At 51.5% G+C, this 20,387-nt stretch overlaps 1 protein-coding gene across 1 annotated transcript; it reads left to right on the forward strand.

The window, feature by feature from the left end:
• Positions 1 to 12,162: 12,162 nt before the first annotated feature.
• LOC106049727 (claudin-16-like) lies at positions 12,163 to 14,291 on the forward strand. The gene is made up of 5 exons (XM_066982329.1): positions 12,163 to 12,213; positions 12,495 to 12,597; positions 13,636 to 13,800; positions 13,921 to 14,112; positions 14,206 to 14,291. Exons 1-5 carry the CDS (start codon positions 12,187 to 12,189, stop codon positions 14,289 to 14,291), a joined length of 573 nt encoding a protein of 190 aa, XP_066838430.1. The 5' UTR covers positions 12,163 to 12,186.
• Positions 14,292 to 20,387: the final 6,096 nt, after the last annotated feature.

A 20,387-nucleotide genomic window follows, 5' to 3' on the forward strand; every position in this document is an offset into this window, starting at 1 on the left:
TACAAGCCCCTGAGCAATATGACAGGGCTTTAAAAATGGCCCTGCTTGAAGTACGCGGGTGATCTGGAGACCTCTAAGGTGCTTTCCAACAAAAGCTTTTCTATAATTGTATGAAATCACCTGCAATAGATTAACCCTGGTCATTATTCCTATCACAGGAAATAACTGTGACACCTGGGTAACAGGTGAGCTTACTGCGACACCAGGGAGAGCCTTCCTGTACTTAAAGGCAACCTGTAGGAAAGCTGGGGAGGGAGTCTTTATCAGGGCCTGGAGTGACAGGACAAGGAGTAACCGCTTTAAACTGAAAAGTAGCACCCAGAAAGAACGGAGTCACGCAACAGGATTCATTTCCAAAACCACCTCATAGACACCTGGGCCAAAGAGCAGGGCCTTGAGCGGGTATATCACAATGACAGAGTTCATTTCCTTCCCAGTAGCTGGCACGTGCCGTTTTTTGGGATTTCGGGGCTACAGTGAGCTGCTAAGAGGGATGTCTTAGCTCTTGCAGGGCAGTGCTTCCACTAAGGCCAGGACTTTTCTGCATCTTCTACTGCCCTGCAAGCGAGGATGCTTGGGGCACACAGGAAGCTGGGAGGGGACACAGCTGCAGGGATTCCATAAGACACAAGCAAATGCAGCCTTGGCTTGGTGACACTTTCTCTTGATTACTGCTCAACACAAATTACCTCGAGCAAGTCTACTGTGAGGACTAAAGGAAAGAGACGTATGGATGCTGCTAAGCTCTTCTAGCTTGTACCAGGTAGGAAAGATACCTCTGTAGCAGGCGTGAAGAGGATAGCACTAATTAATTAGATGAGAAGCGGAGGAAAGGCACTTAGAGGTAGTGAAAAGCAGTTAATGTGATGTTCCGGGGAAGCTTCAGTCTGCTTAAGGAGTAGCAAGAACAAGCCTAAAGTCATAGCCAAATACAAGAAAGAGAGGAGGACACGCAGCATGAGAAGCTCCCGAGAGAAAGGAGCTCTGTTTTGGGTAAAAATCAGTCCCTTTTTCTATCATGGAGACATCCAAGGGCGTAGGACACGTGCACTTCAGGGAACCAAGAGATGCTGTGCATTTCTCTCGTCCCCCTGACACAGCCACTAGGTGACGATGCTTCCAATTCTCTCTAAAGAAACCTTGCTTTCTCAGGCCCAGGTGTCCAGCTGCACACCAAGGACGTCCCTGGCTCCCAGGCACAGTTCCCAGGCCCAAGGCCGAGCTCCCCTCCGAACCCCCATTCCAGCAGACCTTGCTCCTGGCATTGTGGAGCAGCCATTTCATGTCAGCCTTTTCTCCTGGCAGTCAGCTTAGCGCCGTAACCTCTGCCATCGGGGCGCCCGAGAGCCGTGTGAGGTCAGCAGAGAGTCACTGTCAGCCTTTGACCTCACAAAGGTGGGTGGCCATAAGTGCCCTGAGCGTCCAGCTCGCATTGAGTACTGCTGGTGGCACTCGAGGCGTGGAGGTCTGCATGGTGCAATGGGAGACGCCGATGTCCTGCTGCTGGAACAAGAGGCGCTGATGTGCTGCTGGTGCAGGAGGAGACGTGAAGGTGCTGCTGCTTAGAGGTGCTGAGGAGCGGGCAGCCTCAGCGGGCAGCTGAATCAGAGGGCAGGGAAGCCAAGCAGCTTCCTTCTCTGGGGAAGGGGGCACAGAGAAAGTGATTGGAAATGGGGTACAAGCCCTCAGCCTCTAAAAGCAATCCCTCAGATGTTTAGGCATAGTAAAGTTAGGTATATCTATTTGACTCTAGACCCCAACATGTTTGTTAGTGTTCTGGTTTGTCCACTGCTTTCTTGTGGGGGATTTGAGTTGGCCATTACTGTTTAGGTGAATGCTGACTTCATATCTATGGTGCACTTTATTCTTAAAATGGGAAGTTTCTACCAATTTCCCGTCCAAACTTGCTCATAAGCCAACTGCAGTCATCATTTCAGATGTGTCTCCCAACTTACACATTTCCTATTTCTCCTTGATATTTACTCAAGAAATTCATTTACGTAGAGACAACATATTCTTCTCTCAACTGGCATCTGGCTGGGCAGAATGATGTCCTTTCATTCCCTTCCAGGCAATAGGCAACTTGTTCCTTCTGTCTTGTGAACTCTTCCTCCTAAGTTCAATGTGAATACAAGTGGCAGAACTGTGCCTCATGTCTCAAATGAGTGTCAGGGCTGCCTTGTCCAGTGTATTCATACTGGAGGGAAAAAAAAATGAATAGCCATACACACTATATAACCACTAAACTTTTTCAGTCCTCCTTGTGCTAACAGTGCATGAACGTGAGGTTTTGTTGTCATTTTTGTTTGTTTGTTTGTTTGCTTGCTTTAAACTCCTGACTGCCATATAGCAAACATGACAAAAAAACACCCTTTTTTGAGAATCTCTGAGAATGGCTCTGCTTTGTATTATCACCTGTCACTTCACCTGAACCATTTCAATCACAAGCGATATCCTTCTGTCAGGCTTGGTAGTACTTCCCAACCTTATGTCCCCTGCAAATCTCAAAGCTCATGTGTAATTTTTAATCTTCAGCCACCATGTCCATACCGAACATATCTAACTTTGAAGTCAGCTCTGCCCTGAATAGGAGGTTGGGTTTTCAGAGGTCCCTTCCAGCCTACATTTCTCCATGAGTCTTTGCCTCCTTAGCAGCTGCAGTTTCAGAACTGTCTCTGAGAATTACCATAGGTAACGACTCCTTTGCTGGTAAGTCCCTCTTCAGTGTGAACAATTGTAAATTCCCTTTATTCACTTGCAGCCCCAAAGCCCAAATCCGTAGATAATGTATCAGAAGCTCACAGAAAGTGAAATAGATGTAATTCATCCCCTGTGTAGGGAAGAACTGGTCCTAGAAAGGAAAGCTATTAAATTATCTGGAAACAATTTAGCTCTGATAAATTATTTTGTAAATTACACATTACCCCCTCCTTCCCTGGTCTTAGCTGTTCTTGCTCCAAAACTTTGCATGGTGTTGATGTCAAACTAACAGGCCCACACTTGTCTGGATGACTCTTTACCCTCTTCTGGACAGAGGTGTATTTGTTACTCTCCCATTCTGGGGACTATCCCTGATTTGCACAATTGTTATGCATTTTTCCTACTTGACTTGTTGTTCTGTGTGCCAATGCTGTTAATAGGCTAGGTAGATATCAGCTTTTCATTTTTCACTTGAATCGCTATAGATTGTTATTTCACCTCAGATGATGTTGCGCCTAGTGCCCTACCCTCCTTTTCAATGGGAGTCCTGTCACTGCCCTTAATATCACATTGTTGTTGCTGTTAGATGCAGGAAATAAGATTTGCAGCATTTGAGACATCAGTAACTTTTGATCTATTTTTGCCTCAAGCGTGCAACTGTCCTAATTTGTTCTCTTTGTTCCCCCTGGTTTCTGTGGCTTAAGTACCACTTACTATTATTGTTTAATTTCCTATGTGAAGGAGGTTTTTGGTCATTCTTACTTTATTTCTGCAGTTTTTAACCTCTGAAACATGCCTTTTCTCATCGCTTTTTTCCTCTTTGAATTTTGAATTTTAACTATGCCTTCTCTGCACTCAAGTCCCAGAGCTGCTTAGTCAGACTCAATTATTCATTTCCTTAGATTTCAAAGTTTGCATTTCTAAGCCTCAAAACCTTCATTCTAAACCTGGTTTTGTCTGTCGTGAAATGTAAAATGAGAAAAGTCAGCTCATGATCACACTTTATTCAAATTTTACTACATTTAAACCCATACAGGAGCCAAGTCTAAAATGGTCTTATATTTTTTCACTTTTGGGAAGAAATCCATCACATAGTATACCTCTATGAACATAAGTGGTAATTATCTTTCAATCTTTTGCTGGGAAGTTAAAGTCTCCCATAATTCCCATTATTGTTTACGTGTCTGATAACTGTACAGAGATAATTCACTATTAGACTGGAGCTAAGAGCAAAGAGCAGGCTAGCAAGGCTGTCTATCTTTAGCAGTGATTTGCACAAAACCACTCTTTTGCTGACCCATAACATTTAATTTCTCCATCCTCTGCTTCTTGCTAACACAAAGCACCATCTTATTCCATCCATTTGCCTTGGTTTCCAGCCTTCCTGAGATTTATCAGTACTTGTATGACATTCATGCCTTTGTTTCACCCTTCCTGTGTTGACACTTGTCATAACAGTTTTAGATCCTGAACATGATCATCTCAAAGTTTGCCTGACAGTTAGGTCTTCCTCACATTGTCATAGAGTATCAGGTCTCTACCACTTGAAATAGATTGGATTGGATTAGATTATTGGCACCGTCTCTTGTGCTGGTAGTCCATTATCTTCACAGTCCGTACAACTGGCCATCAGTGAACATGAAGTGGCCTTATCCTGCCCATTTACCTTTCTGGAAATCAGCCACTCTCTCTGCCTAGAACAGGGAATGGATTTTCCTCACCTTTCTTCAAAAGCTCTGAAGTTTTCTGTGATCTTTCCAATTGTACGGTATGATAAGCTTTTGCTGCCACTGAAGGGTAGAAGTCATTATGAATAGTGCCAACAAAACAGAAACATAACAATGAAAACGATATTTTAATTCAGAATAGGTATTTGAAAAGTTCACCTTTTCTAGCACAAATGGGGAAAAGAAAAAAAGGAAGGAAAAAAAAAAAAAAAAAAAGCAGTCCTAAAACATCAAAACTGTGGCCAAAGAATTAGAAGAAACACTATTTTTCCAAAGCTGCAATGTTTTCCATTCATCTGGCTGGGCCAGCAGAGCACTGGAGACCTGGATGCACTGTACTCATGGCTGGTTCCCCTAAATGACCTGCAGGGAGATCTTCTTCTCTCTATCCCTCTGTTTCTCCTTTCAATCTCTGTTTTGTCTGTTTGTATCACTAGCTCTCAAATCGCCACTGATATATGCACGTGCAGCACCCAGCACAACCTTGTTTCAGGCTCCAGCGGGACCTTTAGGCATTACCATCCTGTAAACAAATAACAATGATAGTGAGTGTAATTACAATCGTCAAACTATTCCAGCTCCACATCATTAGCCATGCCCTGAGCTAAATAACATTTTAATCAGTTTGATATGTCATCTGTGGCTTTCTTCACTGTCACTTGCAATCCAGCAAACTCCTTCCTTCACGTTTCTAGATTAGACAGAGGGTTCTCAACTGCAGACATCCAATTCCCTGTTCAGGAAGCAGCGAGACCTTTCCTCTTCTCACAGATTTAAGATGATAGCCAAGCATCATGAGACACAGTGCGTATGTCTCCTAGGCCCATCCCATGAGAGCAGGACATTTACCACACATGAGAAGAAGACTTAATGCAGTGGCAAAGCAAAATACTCAGTGTCAAAGCCATGTCTAGATGATCATTAAAGACAGATCAAAATTACCCAATACAGGAGGAAAATCTATCGTTTGTAGAAGATTATGTTCTCTGATTATTAGTTTCAAAATTAGTTTTTCCTTTGGATTTCCTCTGAACTTAAACTTAGTTTGGAATGCCTTTGGTTTTGAATATTTCTGAAATCGTATTACTTCTCCTAAGTAAGTTGCTAGTCTGTTCTATTTACGTGAAATTCGAATAATATTGTGAAGTATCTGCCATCAGTTTTACTGTGTGCCAGGCTGAGTTCCCTGATGAATTTCAAATTTCAGATATGAAACAGTACAGGTTAAAAAAAAAAATGTTACAAAGGGTACTTCATGCAGTAGCATAAACTTCTGTTTTCTCAAAACTTGTATCAGTTCATCTCACCAGGACCAGCAGGGGAAGCACACTCTGCCTAGGCACTGGCAAAGGGACACAGTGAGAGTGTAGGGTCTCTTGCTGGGGCCATTCAAAATTTGACTGTACAAGCCCCTGAGCAATATGACAGGGCTTTAAAAATGGCCCTGCTTGAAGTACGCGGGTGATCTGGAGACCTCTAAGGTGCTTTCCAACAAAAGCTTTTCTATAATTGTATGAAATCACCTGCAATAGATTAACCCTGGTCATTATTCCTATCACAGGAAATAACTGTGACACCTGGGTAACAGGTGAGCTTACTGCGACACCAGGGAGAGCCTTCCTGTACTTAAAGGCAACCTGTAGGAAAGCTGGGGAGGGAGTCTTTATCAGGGCCTGGAGCGACAGGACAAGGAGTAACCGCTTTAAACTGAAAAGTAGCACCCAGAAAGAACGGAGTCACGCAACAGGATTCTTTTCCAAAACCGTCTCATAGACACCAGGGCCAAAGTGCAGGGCCTTGAGCGCGTATATCACAATGACAGAGTTCATTTCCTTCCCAGTAGCTGGCACGTGCCGTTTTTTGGGATTTCGGGGCTACAGTGAGCTGCTAAGAGGGATGTCTTAGCTCTTGCAGGGCAGTGCTTCCACTAAGGCCAGGACTTTTCTGCATCTTCTACTGCCCTGCAAGCGAGGATGCTTGGGGCACACAGGAAGCTGGGAGCGGACACAGCTGCAGGGATTCCATAAGACACAAGCAAATGCAGCCTTGGCTTGGTGACACTTTCTCTTGATTACTGCTCAACACAAATTACCTCGAGCAAGTCTACTGTGAGGACTAAAGGAGAGAGACGTATGGATGCTGCTAAGCTCTTCTAGCTTGTACCAGGTAGGAAAGATACCTCTGTAGCAGGCGTGAAGAGGATAGCACTAATTAATTAGATGAGAAGCGGAGGAAAGGCACTTAGAGGTAGTGAAAAGCAGTTAATGTGATGTTCCAGGGAAGCTTCAGTCTGCTTAAGGAGTAGCAAGAACAAGCCTAAAGTCATAGCCAAATACAAGAAAGAGAGGAGGACACGCAGCATGAGAAGCTCCCGAGAGAAAGGAGCTCTGTTTTGGGTAAAAATCAGTCCCTTTTTCTATCATGGAGACATCCAAGGGCGTAGGACACGTGCACTTCAGGGAACCAAGAGATGCTGTGCATTTCTCTCGTCCCCCTGACACAGCCACTAGGTGACGATGCTTCCAATTCTCTCTAAAGAAACCTTGCTTTCTCAGGCCCAGGTGTCCAGCTGCACACCAAGGACGTCCCTGGCTCCCAGGCACAGTTCCCAGGCCCAAGGCCGAGCTCCCCTCCGAACCCCCATTCCAGCAGACCTTGCTCCTGGCATTGTGGAGCAGCCATTTCATGTCAGCCTTTTCTCCTGGCAGTCAGCTTAGCGCCGTAACCTCTGCCATCGGGGCGCCCGAGAGCCGTGTGAGGTCAGCAGAGAGTCACTGTCAGCCTTTGACCTCACAAAGGTGGGTGGCCGTAAGTGCCCTGAGCGTCCAGCTCGCATTGAGTACTGCTGGTGGCACTCGAGGCGTGGAGGTCTGCATGGTGCAATGGGAGACGCCGATGTCCTGCTGCTGGAACAAGAGGCGCTGATGTGCTGCTGGTGCAGGAGGAGACGTGAAGGTGCTGCTGCTTAGAGGTGCTGAGGAGCGGGCAGCCTCCGTGCCGGTGGCTGAGCATGCTGCTCTTAATTAGTGCTCTACCCTTCCTATCTTTTTACTAAGGTGGGTAGAGAGAAATGCCCATATCTGTTTATTTCCTGGTAAGAAATGTAAGAGCCTTGTATCTGCATATTCACCAGATTCATCCCAGCGTCCTTGGTACTGGCGATCTGTGTTGATCTGTAATAAAGAGCAATTGGTAGCACACCAAGTCTCCGTGACCTTGCATCTAACAGAATCGTCCAAATCCCTGTTGTGATCTCTCTCTAGCTGTGGGCTGGCTAAGCTGTCTGTTGGATGGTGAAAATGGGAAATGATTGGGATGGGAAATGATGAGTGGGCCGAGAAATCATTGCTGGGATGGGAAGACTTCCTTGGGGTGGAAAGCCATTGGGCTAGGAACTCAAAGAGATGGGAAATCTTCCCTGGGTTTGAAATCATTGGGAAGCAAAAGCGTTGGGATGGGAAATCACTCCGGGGATGGGGAAGTATTGGGATGGGAAGTCTTTAATGGGGTGGGTAACATTCACTGGGGAAGGAAGTACTTGGAAAAGTAATCAGAGGAATGGGAATTCTTTGGGATGAGATCTCTTTGGATTAAGAAAGGCTTCGTGTCGATGGGAAATATCTCGTATGGGAATCTGTTATCATGTGAAATTGTAAGGATGGGAAATGACCGTTAGGATGCAAAGCTGGTACTGGGACGGGAAATGCTTGGGACGGGGAAGTGTTGGTGTGAAACCGTCCTGGGCATGGCAAATGATGCGTGGGAGGGAAAGCCCGATGGGGATGGAAAAGTCTTGCGATGGGAAGCCTGCTTGGGTCCAAAAGCTGCAGTCCTCACCAAGATGGCGGCGAGGGGCTGGTCAGCCGTTGGGACGGAACGGCCGTTGCCCGCGTTCCCCAACCGACCGCCCCACTCTCCAGCCACCATGGCAGGTACAGCAGCCGGCTCCCGCTCCTCCCGGGGCTGCGGCCCTGCTGGCGAGCCCAGCGCCCCAGATCTCACCCCAGCGCCCTTTTTCCCACAGAGGGTTTCCCCAGACGGCTTCCGCGGCTTCCGCAGACGCAAAACTCCCCCTTCGTCGTCCCAGCCGTGCCGCCAACGGTGGCTGCCTGGCTGCTGCCCTCCCTCCCCGGAGCGATGGCGCTGCCCTTGCAGCCCCCCCAGGTACCCACCCTCCCCTACGCGCTGCCCCAGGCCACCGTCTGGCACGTGGTGCCGGGGGTCCAGGGGCAGGTGCTGCAGCTCCCCGCCGGGGTGCAGCTGGCACCTGGGGGGCACCTCCCACCCGAGGGGCACCACCTGCAGCTTGGGCAGCTCCCCGCCGTGGGGCAGCTCCCTGCTGTGGGGCAGCTCCCCCACACCGCTCCTCCCTGGGCCCCCGTCTACCAGTGGGGACAGCCCGTGGGGACGGGGACGGTGCTGCCCCAGGATCCCCTCTGGCTGGGGCCCGGGGCCGTGCTCCATGGGGAGCTCCTGCACCCCGCAGGCACCTGCCTGCTGCAGGCCCCTGCCCACCCCGGCCCCCCACCCCTCCTCTTCCCGGGACCTCCGCTGCGGGGGCAGGCGCTCCCCGCGCCCCGCACCCTGACCAGCAGCCGGGGGCAGCTGCCGGAGCCCTGCGACCACGCCGTGGGGCTCAGCGAGGACCAGGGGCCCCCGCTGCCCGGCCCCACTCCCCCCGAGCCTGCCCAGGCTCCAACGACCGCCAGCACCCAGACGGTGACGCCCGACGGTGAGTTTGGGGCTGGCACAGCCGGCGGCTGGGCGCCCCACACCCAGGAGCCATGGGAAAGCTGGCATCGCCCATCCTGGGGGATTTGCTTGCTTTTTCCTCAGCGGCGACAGTTGCAGAGGTGCCTGAGGAGCCCCTGGAGCTGCTTGAGCTGGGCCCCGATGCCTTCGCCGAGGCCTTTCCCCACCTGGCAGGGGACAGCCAGCAGCTGCAGCACCTGCAGGACCAGCTCCCGGCCGACCTGGACATCTCCGGCTTGGAGGAGCTGCTCAGCTGGCTCGATGCCGTGGAGCCCCAGGACGCCTTCCCCGGTGTCCCCAGCAGTCCTGTGCTCAGCCGCTTCCTGTCTGAGCTGCCCGACCTCTGCGAGGACATCGAGGAGCCGAGCACACAGGGACTGGCAGCCACCAGAGCGCTGGGTGAGGTACCCTCAACCCCTGGGGTGCACCCCGAGAAGGTGCAGGGTGGGCGGGCGGTGCAGCCCCCTGCTGTGCCGGCAGCGAGCTCCCCCCTCAAGCCTGCAGCCAGTCCCCAGCTCAGTGCCCTCAGGAGACCCCTGCCCAACCCTCCCTTCACTCTCCCCAAAAGGCCCCCCCACCCTGAATTCCTCACTGCCCTTAGCAGACCCCTGCCCAACCCTCCCTCGCGTCCCCTCAAGAGACCCCCCGACCCTCAATTCCTTAATTCCCTTAGGAGACCCCTGCCCAAGCCTCGCCTGAGTCCCCTCAAGAGCCCCCCCGACCCTGAATTTATTAGTGCCCTTAGGAGACCCCTGCCCAATCCCCCTCTGGGTCCCCTCAAGAGCCCCCCCGGCCCTGAATTTATTAGTGCCCTTAGGAGGCCCCTGCCCAATCCCCCTCTGAGTCCCCTCAAGAGCCCCCCGCCTGCCCCTGCGCCCACCGGCACCAAGTGGGGGGCCAAGCGCCCCGCGCCCACCAGCACCCCCAGCACAGCGCAGAGCTCCCAGCACAGGAGGCCGGCGACGGAGAAAACCCCCGGCAAGGAGAAGACGACGCTGCTGGGCCAGGGTGGCCAAGGCCCCAAGACGCTGTGCCAGGGGAAGACGGGTGGCCACAGCGCGGTGGCTGGCAGCAGCGGCCAAGCGGGCGGCGGCAGGCAGCAGCCGGCGAGCGACAGCACCAGGGCGCCCAGCAAGAGGGCCCGAAGCCCGGGGGCTGCTGGGGGGCAAGGAGCAGCGGCACCGCCTCCCCGGAGAGCGCTGCTGCTGCTGGAGCCCCCCCCCATTAAGCCCCGTGCCCGTGCCCGTGCCGTGCGGGCCCAGGACAGGCTCCGTCCCCAAGCCATCGGGGACAAGACGCTGCAGCGCCAGCACCCGGGGACAAAGACCCCCAGCGAGACTTTGCAGCCGCTGGGGGCCAGGGCGAAGGCGCTGGGGCCAGTGCGCCAGCCGCCCTGTGTGCAGCCGCAGCCCACCTCCAGCGGCCCCAGCAGCATGCCCAGGGCCCCGCCGACGGTGCCAGGCTCCAGCGCTGTGCCCGCTGCCCCCCGGCCCCCAGCTGGCGACAAGGCCCAGGCGGTGCCGGCACCACCAGGCAGCACGGCGCGAGCGTGGAGAGCTCCCCTGCAGCAGGCGCCCAGAGCGCCGTGCCTGCCAGCCGCGGGGGGCCAAGCGCAGCGGGAGCCTCTGCCCACGCAGCCACGCACGCTGCAGCGTCCGGCGCAGCCCCGCGTGGACTACGTGCCCTGCGTGGGGCCCTGGGCGGGCGGCGACGCGGCGCCCACGCCGCTGGAGGAGCAGGAGGCGTCGGTGCCCATCACGCCGCAGCAGCGTCCCGAGCGGGAGCGCCTGAAGAAGCTGGCCCAGGAGGAGCGGCAGCAGGCGGCCCACCAGATGAAGATCGGCCCCGTGCAATTCTTCGTGCAGCGGCAGAAGGACCACGCCATAGCCAAGTATTATGGCTACCCGTGACCCTGCGCTCCTCGACGGCCCCCGCAGCACCCGGGCCCGCTCAGCATGCAGGCACAGAGACCTCTGCAGGCGCCTGCTCCAGCTTCAGCCACGCTCCTCAGCCCTTGCCCCTCTCGCTTGCCCTCTCCCTTCTCCAGTGCTGGAGCTAGGCAGTGTTTGCCACTGTCAGGGATGGGCAACTGGGGCAATGGGAAATGCACGCGTCACGAATGAACGTTGAAATGGGAAGCTGTTGGGATGTTGGCAATAGCTGGGGTGGGAAAGGTTGGGCGTGGGAACTGCTTGTTGGGACACCAAATGGCTGAGATCCCAAACTTCTTTCTTCTTTCGGGTCATTTCTCTTATTTAGTGCCTTCCTTATTAAATTCCTCTAGTGTAGGTGTTCACTCAGCAAGGCCTCTGCCTGCAGGTGGTCTGGCACTGGGATGCCGAGGGGATTTCATGCAGCCCGCTCCCGCTGCCCATGCTCAGTCTGTGCATGGATGTGGGCATGGCCAGCACGGACGGGAGAAAATGGGTGGACGGCTGGGTGGATGGGAGGGTGATGGGAGTTGGGAATTCAGCCTTGGGATCAGGCACGGGAGGTTGTTGGGATAGGAAATGACCAGTGGGATGGGAAGTCACGATGGGGATAGGAATTCATTAGAATAGGAAAAATTGGTTTCATTTTTATTTATTATTTTATTAATTTTAATATTTATTTTATTTATTATATTTATTAATTTTATTTATTAAATTTACTTTATTGACTGTGTTGTACAGGATGGCATTTTTTTAGGTTCTCTTCCTTTTCTACCCTATTAAACTCTCTTTATCACAACGCACTGCTTTGTACTTCATTTTTCCTTCCGAGTCGTTCTGGATTCACTCAGGATGGGGGGGACATTAGTGAACGCCTGTGTGCTTCAGATCCAAGGTCACCTTTGCCCTCAACTCAAGATACATATTTGCATCTGTTGTCATGAAACAAAATTAACAAAAAATTAAAAAAAATTAACAACAACAAAATAAAAGTTAACTACTTCCGAGCACCAGCTGTACGTTTGCTGGGTCTGCTCATGCATTGACTGCTCCTGGCCACATGCACTGACTGCTGGATGGTGAATGCCGATGACAGCTTGGAGGTGAGTAGAGCAGCTGTGTTCATGGCTGAGAGCCAGGTAGGTGCCTTGATATCCGAGAGGTTGGATCAGGTCTCCACGGGCCTGGAGGAGGAACATGGTGGGATAAACCCACCACTTTCTGCGTGAGCTGGAGGACCAGGAAAATGCTAGAGCAGAAGGAAGGGAGAGACAAAGAACGGGATATGGTGGTGAGAGCCCGAAGATCTGCCTTGCTGGGTTGGGATATCCCTGAGGAGCAGGGGGGCTTTTGGGTGCTTTCTGCATCTTTCTCCTGCTTCCAGGTGAGCCACAAATGCCGGGGGCTTTGGAGAGAATGTGTCACCAACATGCAGGATGGGGTCAGGACCTGTGACCAATATGACTCCATTTTGGCAGACCATCCAGGTAAGTGAGCAGGGTCTGGAGGTGGAGGCATTACTATACAGCACTAACCCTTTTCTAGCATGAGGCAAATGCTTTGCCTATTCCACCAAATCCCTTTAATCTCCCACGAACAGCCACAAAGGCACTTTTCAGTACACAGCCAAAAGTATTCTCTCTTTGAGAAGATGACCCTCACTGCGAAGAGCTGACCTTTGTGGTTGAGCATCGGAGGCCTCTTGCCCCACCAGCATGGCCAGGACAGTAGCCCAGGGACCTGCTGCATCTGCTGAGTGAGGGCACGAAGCTGTGCTGAGAGGCCAACACACCACAGAGGTGGTTCGGCCCAGCTCCATCCTGCTCCACCATTTCCTGATGGGATTTGCAACCCCCTCTCACCTCAGGAGAAGGAATTTCGTCAGGAAAGGGGAGCCTGACATGAGTCAAAGCAGTTGTACTGAGTGGATGCAGGTGTTCGAGGGAGTGTGGTGAGGGCCATGCCCACTGGCCAAGACCTTGTGTCCTCAGCTCATGGACAGACACAGCGTGGTAAGGCTTGCATGGGACACATCAGGCCCCGCACAGGAGAGCCCTTGTCCTGTAAAGGGTGATGGTGTGGGACAGCACAGATTTGGACAGAGGAGAAGGGAATGAGAAGTTAGCATAGACTACATGGGGATTTTGTGCTGCTCTGGGGAAAAAGCTTTGCAGGGAGAAGTCACATCACTCACACACAGTGATGTGAAGCTCTCAAGGAAACGACCACATCCCAGATGCTGACTGGTGTGCCTTAAGTTGTTTGGTTTCTTGAGCTGAGCTGATAACTGGCTGATTAAGTCCTGTTGCAGGGTTTCTGATGAGCACCCTGGCTATAGTACATGGTGAGCGGCACATAGGGCTGGGGGGATGTCCTAGTGTCAACATCTCCTACAGATATGCCCAGCAGCGAGCTGGGTGAGTCTAGCAGGGACACAAGCAGCAGTTGGGGAGGGGGGGAGGCAGATCCTCTGACCATTCCTCAGTCCCCTGTTTTTTTTTTGTTTTGTTTTGTTTTTTCCCCAGTGAAGATTGTGGTGACACGGACGCTGCTGATCACAGCAGACCTCCTGGTGGGCCTGGCCTTGGCAATTTCGCCCCTTGGGCTCAACTGCATCAAGTTCCTCAAGGAAGATCCTCGTGCAAAGCTGAGGATGTGCTACGGGGCTGGTGTCATCCTTGGCATCGGGAGTGCGTGGCTGGGAGTGCTCGGGGGGCAGCTGGACCTCGTGGCCCATGGGGAGCTAAGGGCAACCTCAGAGGGGCCCTGGGGTTGTATGGCTCTCCCTTAACTGGCCCCATTCTTCATAGGCATCCTGGGCCTGGTGGGCTCCGTGTGGTATGCAGTGGATGTCTACGTGGAGAGGGCCATGCTGGTGTCACACAACATATTCCTGGGAGTCCACTATGACTTCGGGTGGTCTTGCTGGCTGGGGATGGCTGGCTCAACAGGCTGCTTCATGGCATTCATCCTGCTGACCTGCTGCCTCTCCGCTTGTTCAGGTCAGTCCACATTGCCCTGGGCTGCCCCATCCCACAGCAGGGGGCTTCTTGTCCTGCACGGCCCCTGTCACATCCCTGACTCTCTCCTGCAAGGCCCCAGCATCCATCAGCAGCCCCCGAGGCTCCCCCAGCGCCGAATTGTCACCAGCAAGATGTACACCATGGACTCCCGTGTGTAATGGGCAGCAGCACCTCCTGCACCCAGCCCATTGCATGATGCTCACCCCAAGTCTGACCCCATTAAAGCACCATCATCTACTCCAGGACATCTCTGCAACTGCTCTAGGACTCCAATTTCAGGGCTCCAGGCGGGGCCTGCACAAGCTATGGTATCAGCAGCTCCAAAAAGCGGGCATGCTGCAGAAGCAAGTCACGCACAGAGAGGCTTTATTGCCAATTCCAGCCAGGTTTATTCAAAAATAAAACCTAGAAAAGTGGTGGTTTATGAAAAGAGGCTCCTCATTGATGCCAGAAGAGAGAGAAGGAGGTCTCTGCAGGGGTGGGGGAAAGCTTAACACCACGCTTCCCAATTTAATTCCCTATTTCTCCATCATAACATCAGTGGAGCAGTTCAGGACCTTTCTAGATCGCACAGCTCAATTCAGTACCTCATATGACCCTGTATGAAACCTGGGGTCCTAAGCTCCTGCTTCCCCCTGCATGCAACAGCTCCCCAGCTGTACCATCCTAGGTTGCTCCTGCTGCCCCAAAGCCCCTTGGGGAGCTCTCGCTGCACTGAGGGTGACAGCAGCGAAGCAGCTCCTGGTCACTGCCCCACTACTGCTTTGGAGGAGGTGAGCAAAAAGCCTCGTCTGCATGGAGCAACACTGACCCCTCGTGGCTGCTGGCCCTGACGATGCAGCAGCCTGCTGGAAGCAGCCCCTGCAACTCAGAAATTTGGCAGCATACATGCCATTTAAAAACTGGGTAACGCTAGTAGCCTGGAGCATTCGATAATGTTCTCACAGGGTTATCATTAGAGTAACTCCGTAACCACATACAGAGGCAGTTTGAAAAACTAATGGAGGTGCTCTTCGTGCAGAGCTGGGTACTGAAGTCCATGCAAAAGGAATTCTGTTTTCCAAATGAATTATTACCCTTTTTGACTCACAAAACACTTTGAAAACAAGCCAGAACCCCCAAACCACCCTCTCCCCCATTGGCTGAGATTAAAATCTCCCGATTTCAAGCTCAGCTCCTGTGCTCAACGGCCAAAAGCGACGTGCAATCCAGGAAAAGCCTCACTTCCCGCCTGCATGACAGCACCACACCACCTGCTCCTTCCTCTCTGAGGATGCTGGGGCCCTCTGCCACGCTCCTTGGGGAAAGTTCATCTAACTGCAAAGGTGAGCCTGGAGAGAAAAGTCACTCCTCCCTGCTCTGCTCAGTCTTTGTCCTATCCCTTACTTCTTAGCCAAAGATTAGCAGACAGAAACCATGGCAGTGAAAGGAGGTTGGACCTGGTTTCCCCCAGGGCTCGGTACTGGGGCCGGCCCTCTTTAATATCTTTATCGATGATCTGGATGAGGGCGTCCAGTGCACCCTCAGTAAGTTTGCAGATGACACCAAGCTAAGTGTGTGTGTCGATCTGCTCGAGGGCAGGAAGGCTCTGCAGGAGGATCTGGATAGGCTGGAGCGATGGGCTGAGGTCAACTGTATGAAGTTCAACAAGGCCAAGTGCCGGGTCCTGCACCTGGGGCGCAACAACCCCAAGCAGAGCTACAGGCTGGGAGATGAGTGGCTGGAAAGCTGCCTGGCCGAGAAGGACCTGGGAGTATTGGTTGATAGTCGGCTGAATATGAGCCAGCAGTGTGCCCAGGTGGCCAAGAAGGCCAACAGCATCCTGGCCTGTGTAAGAAGCAGTGTGGCCAGCAGGGCTAGAGAAGTGATTGTGCCCCTGTACTCGGCTCTGGTGAGGCCGCACCTCGAGTACTGTGTTCAGTTTTGGGCCCCTCACTACAGGAAGGACATGGACGTGCTCGAGCGAGTCCAGAGAAGGGCGACCAAGCTGGTGAGGGGTCTGGAGAACAAGTCTTACGAGGAGCGGCTGAGGGAGCTGGGCTTGTTCAGCCTGGAGAAGAGGAGGCTCAGGGGCGACCTTATCGCTCTCTACAGTTACCTTAAAGGAGTCTGTAAAGAGGTGGGGGTTGGTCTGTTCTCCTACGTGCCTGGTGACAGGACGAGGGGGAATGGGCTAAAGTTGCGCCAGGGGAGGTTTAGGTTGGATGTTAGGAAGTACTTCTTTACCGAAAGGGTTAAGCATTGGAACGGGCTGCCCAGGGAGGTGGTGGAGTCACCATCCCTGGAGGTCTTTAAAAGACGTTTAGATGTAGAGCTTAGGGATATGGTTTAGTGGAGTACTTAGTGTTAGGTCGGAGGTTGGACTCGATGATCTTGAGGTCTCTTCCAACCTAGAAATCTGTGATACTGTGATACCAGGTCTGTGGTCCGAACAACTGACAGCTTACAGGAGACACCTCCACTGCTCTAAGGCAGCCAGCAGCACGTTAAAAAGGCATTTAGAGATGCAGCATTGGGCTGTTAATGGTTGGCATTTGAGCACAGAGGAAAGCAATTAAAAAGAACAAGCATTTGCATGATAAAAGCAGAGAGCTCATTAGTGCATAGAAAGGAAAACGCTACAGTTCCCATTCAAAGCTGTCAGACTACTCCGACCTCACTGGGTGCTCCTCGCTAACAGCTTTGCATTCGTCACCAGTAAATTTATTACAAGCGCACAGCACGCTGCTCCGCGAGGCTGGGCAGGACCGAGTGAGCCACACCTGGGCTAAGAAACAGCTCTGGATTTCCAGCAGGCCCCGAGCAGCCCTGACACACACACACACACACACACACACCTGGCTCACTGCGAGGTTTAATCACAGAGGAGGCAGCTTCTCTGCAAAACACAGCTCGAGTTTCCATGCTCACTGAACCCCAGCATGAGAGCAGCTCAGTCACAGCAGAGAAGCATGTCACCACCTGAACCTGCCTGCGGGCAGCACAGCCTGGGAGCTCCGACATCTGCTTGCCAGGAGCCCACACCGAGCAGAGCACGAGTTAAACCAAGCCCATGCACATTTAAGATTGCTCTCCCTTTTTCGGAGCTCAGCTTCAAACCCAGCTGGAGACCTGTGTTTTCCCCTGGTTTGCCCTAGGATCCCTCCCCACGCAGCAGTTAAGGGGGCAGCAACTTTTGCAGTGACTCACCTGTGAAAACATCACATCCACATCCTAGTAAGTCAGGAGCAGCAGCGCTTTGCATCATCCCAGATGACGGGTGCCCCCCCTTCCCAAAAGGGCTCCCACATCACCTCTGTTTCTGCGGTGTTCATATTCCAGTGAGGACACAGCTGAGCTGCTCCAGCAAACAGCTTTTGGAAACACACTTGGATGACACCAAGCACCTCCCCTCATCATCCTCCGGCCTTTCCACCAAGTTGTATCAGGATTTAATTACACCATTTTCAGAAGTTTGTGACTGACCATCCTTACAAAACTGGCAAGTGTCCAATTCGAGACTACTTTCCTCAAGGAGATGACGACAAAACTTAATTCAGCAGGAGGAAAAAACCCCTCAGCCACCCACGGCCTTGGAGAGGTGGCAGCAAACGCCCCTGCTCAGAGAGGTCTCACTTAACATGAAGAACAGATTTCAGCCTCTGCATTTAACTCACCAGTTTGACAAACTGGAGTTTTTACAGAGAAACTCCCATCATATAACACCTGCCATTAAGGTATCAGCAACCCTCCAGTCATTACGCTGCAAGCCAGGGCACCAGCACTGACAACCCTCCACTTGCACAACACCCAGGGGGGTCCAGCACAAGCCGGGGCCCTTTCACCCACTGCAGCCTACAGGAAGGGTGTGAGGCAACAGCAGCCTCCCACTGAGCAGCCAGCCCTGCACCAAGAGCTGTCATCTCTCTGAGCCCTTGGCCCCAGGCTGTGACTTTCACAGAGCTGCTAAGCTCACGTGCAACAAGAGGCTCTGTAGACCTCTCAGTCTGTTTTACCGCAACAGCCTGAATGAGGAAGCATGTTACAAACCCAAACTCCCTTGCAGTAAGGCAAGGAACAGACAGGCAGCCAGAAGCAGGCTCCAGGAAGTCAAGCACAGGAAGCAAGTGCCTTAGGGTCATACAGATTTCCCTTAGGTTTCACTGAGCAGAGCTGAGGACACTTAAAATTGAAGAGTGTACGAGTTCAACATAGTTTTGATAGATATCTAAATATGCTAAAATGCTCAAAAAAATAAAGCAGTCTTTTTCAAAGCCTCTTACGAATGCTTAACTTACATGCTTTCCATACAAAAGTGGGTTTGAAACAACCAAGCACACACTGTAATTCTTTAAGACCTTTATTAACAGATGCTTGCAGTTTGACTTGAAAAAATCAGGTGTACATTTCATACAAATTAAAAATGAGGTTCTTAAAAATCTCAACTTGACCAGATATGAAACAATTTAAAAACCTTTAAAGGTGTATTGAGAAAAAACAGACTTTTAAAAAACGTGTTTATCGTTTCCAAAAGGAGACTTCTTTAGGTAAAAATAATAAAAACCCCATGCATCTGTTGTCATGATACAAAATTAACAACAACAAAATAAAAGTTAACTACTTCCGAGCACCAGCTGTACGTTTGCTGGGTCTGCTCTATGCATTTTGAAGACCATTCAATACTATTCAGCACCTTCAGGAGGAAATGTGTGGTTCTAGGGAAATGCATCTTGATCTGATGCAAACCTGCGACGCACCCTGCAGCCCCTGCAACCCCTGTGATTTTACCTGCAGCCCCTGCAACCCCTGTGATTTTACCTGCAGCCCCTGCAACCGCTGTGAGGTTACCTGCAGCCCCTCCAAGAAATGTGATTTTACCTGCAGCCACTCCAACCCTGTGACAGGTCCTACAGCTGGCTCCGGGGACTACCCCGTTGCCGTATCAGTCGCCAATACACACAAGATGAAGGAATGGATGCAGAAGTCATCTCGTTTAGGCAGGGAAGAAAGTCCTCCGAAGAAGGGGAAGGAGCAAGAGGAAGGCGAGGCAGGCGACCCCAATGTAGGGCCATCCCAGGGAAGAGGAGGCTGTTATAAAATAGAAAAGAGAGAAAAGCAGCAGTAAGCAGGTGATCCCCATCCCTGGGCGAGCTGCGAGACATGGGACAAGATTTCAGCTGTCATGCAGGCGAGCACATTGTCACCTGGCTGCTGCGATGCTGGGATAACAGCTCTGGGAGCCTGGAATCGGAGGGCAGGGAAGCCAAGCAGCTGGGATCCTTCTCTGGGGAAGGGGGCACTGAGAAAGCGATCGGAAACGGGGCACAAGCCTCTGGAGGCGGCGCCTGTCAGGCGTGAAGGAAAGGGATCCCTTCCAGGAAGATGCTGTGGGGTTGCTGAGGGTCGAAGAAGAGCAGGTGTTGGCTGCTCCCACCGTGCTGCAGCAGCGGCAACGGAGAGCTGTTTGATGTTTCTCATTTTTATGAGTGTGGGGTTTTCTCTTTCTTTCTTTCTTTCTTTCTTTCTTTCTTTCTTTCTTTCTTTCTTTCTTTCTTTCTTTCTTTCTTTCTTTCTTTCTTTCCTTTCTTTCTTTCTTTCTCTTTCTTTCTCTTTCTTTCTCTTTCTTTCTTCCTGTCTGTCTTTCTCTCTTCTCTCTTTCTGTCCAGCACTGATTTTATTGCTACTTGTGCATATCCAGACTGTACAGTTTTCTCCATTCCCTCTGTTTCTTCCCTGTGTCTTGCCCCTCTTTCCTGCAACTGAACAGCATTGCCTTGATCAATGAAGTGGCAACATGCGGCTTACACAGTAAACTGCTGAAATTACAGCTATAGCCATGGAGCACAGCTGCAGATCAACAGAAGACCACCAATAACTCACATTTCTAAACTGCTTGTCACAATTCTTCAGTATGTAGGCTGTGATGCTGCCAAGAGCGATCTCACCTCTTAAGCACCCATCCATTTCTTCTCTTCCCAGACCCTCAAGGTATCCTGGTCAAACCACCCCCCTTGCCCCATCTGTCTGTCCCACATTCCTTTTCCCTCAGGGCCAATCTTTTTTTTTTTTTTTTTTTTCAGCATACTATCTCCATAGAAGCTGCTGCTCCCCAACTCCGAGTTGACTAGGGCTGAACTATTGAAAAAGAAAAGAAAAGCTATAAATTATAGTGAGAGATGGTGAATACCTAACGATCTCTTAAAAGCAGGAATTTAAGGGAATAAGTAATTGATAAATGGAGTTAAGATCAGTAGGAAAAAATCCGCTGTTGCAAT

Source organism: Anser cygnoides, chromosome 23, assembly GCF_040182565.1.
Source record: "Anser cygnoides isolate HZ-2024a breed goose chromosome 23, Taihu_goose_T2T_genome, whole genome shotgun sequence".
NCBI classification, from domain to species: domain Eukaryota; kingdom Metazoa; phylum Chordata; class Aves; order Anseriformes; family Anatidae; genus Anser; species Anser cygnoides.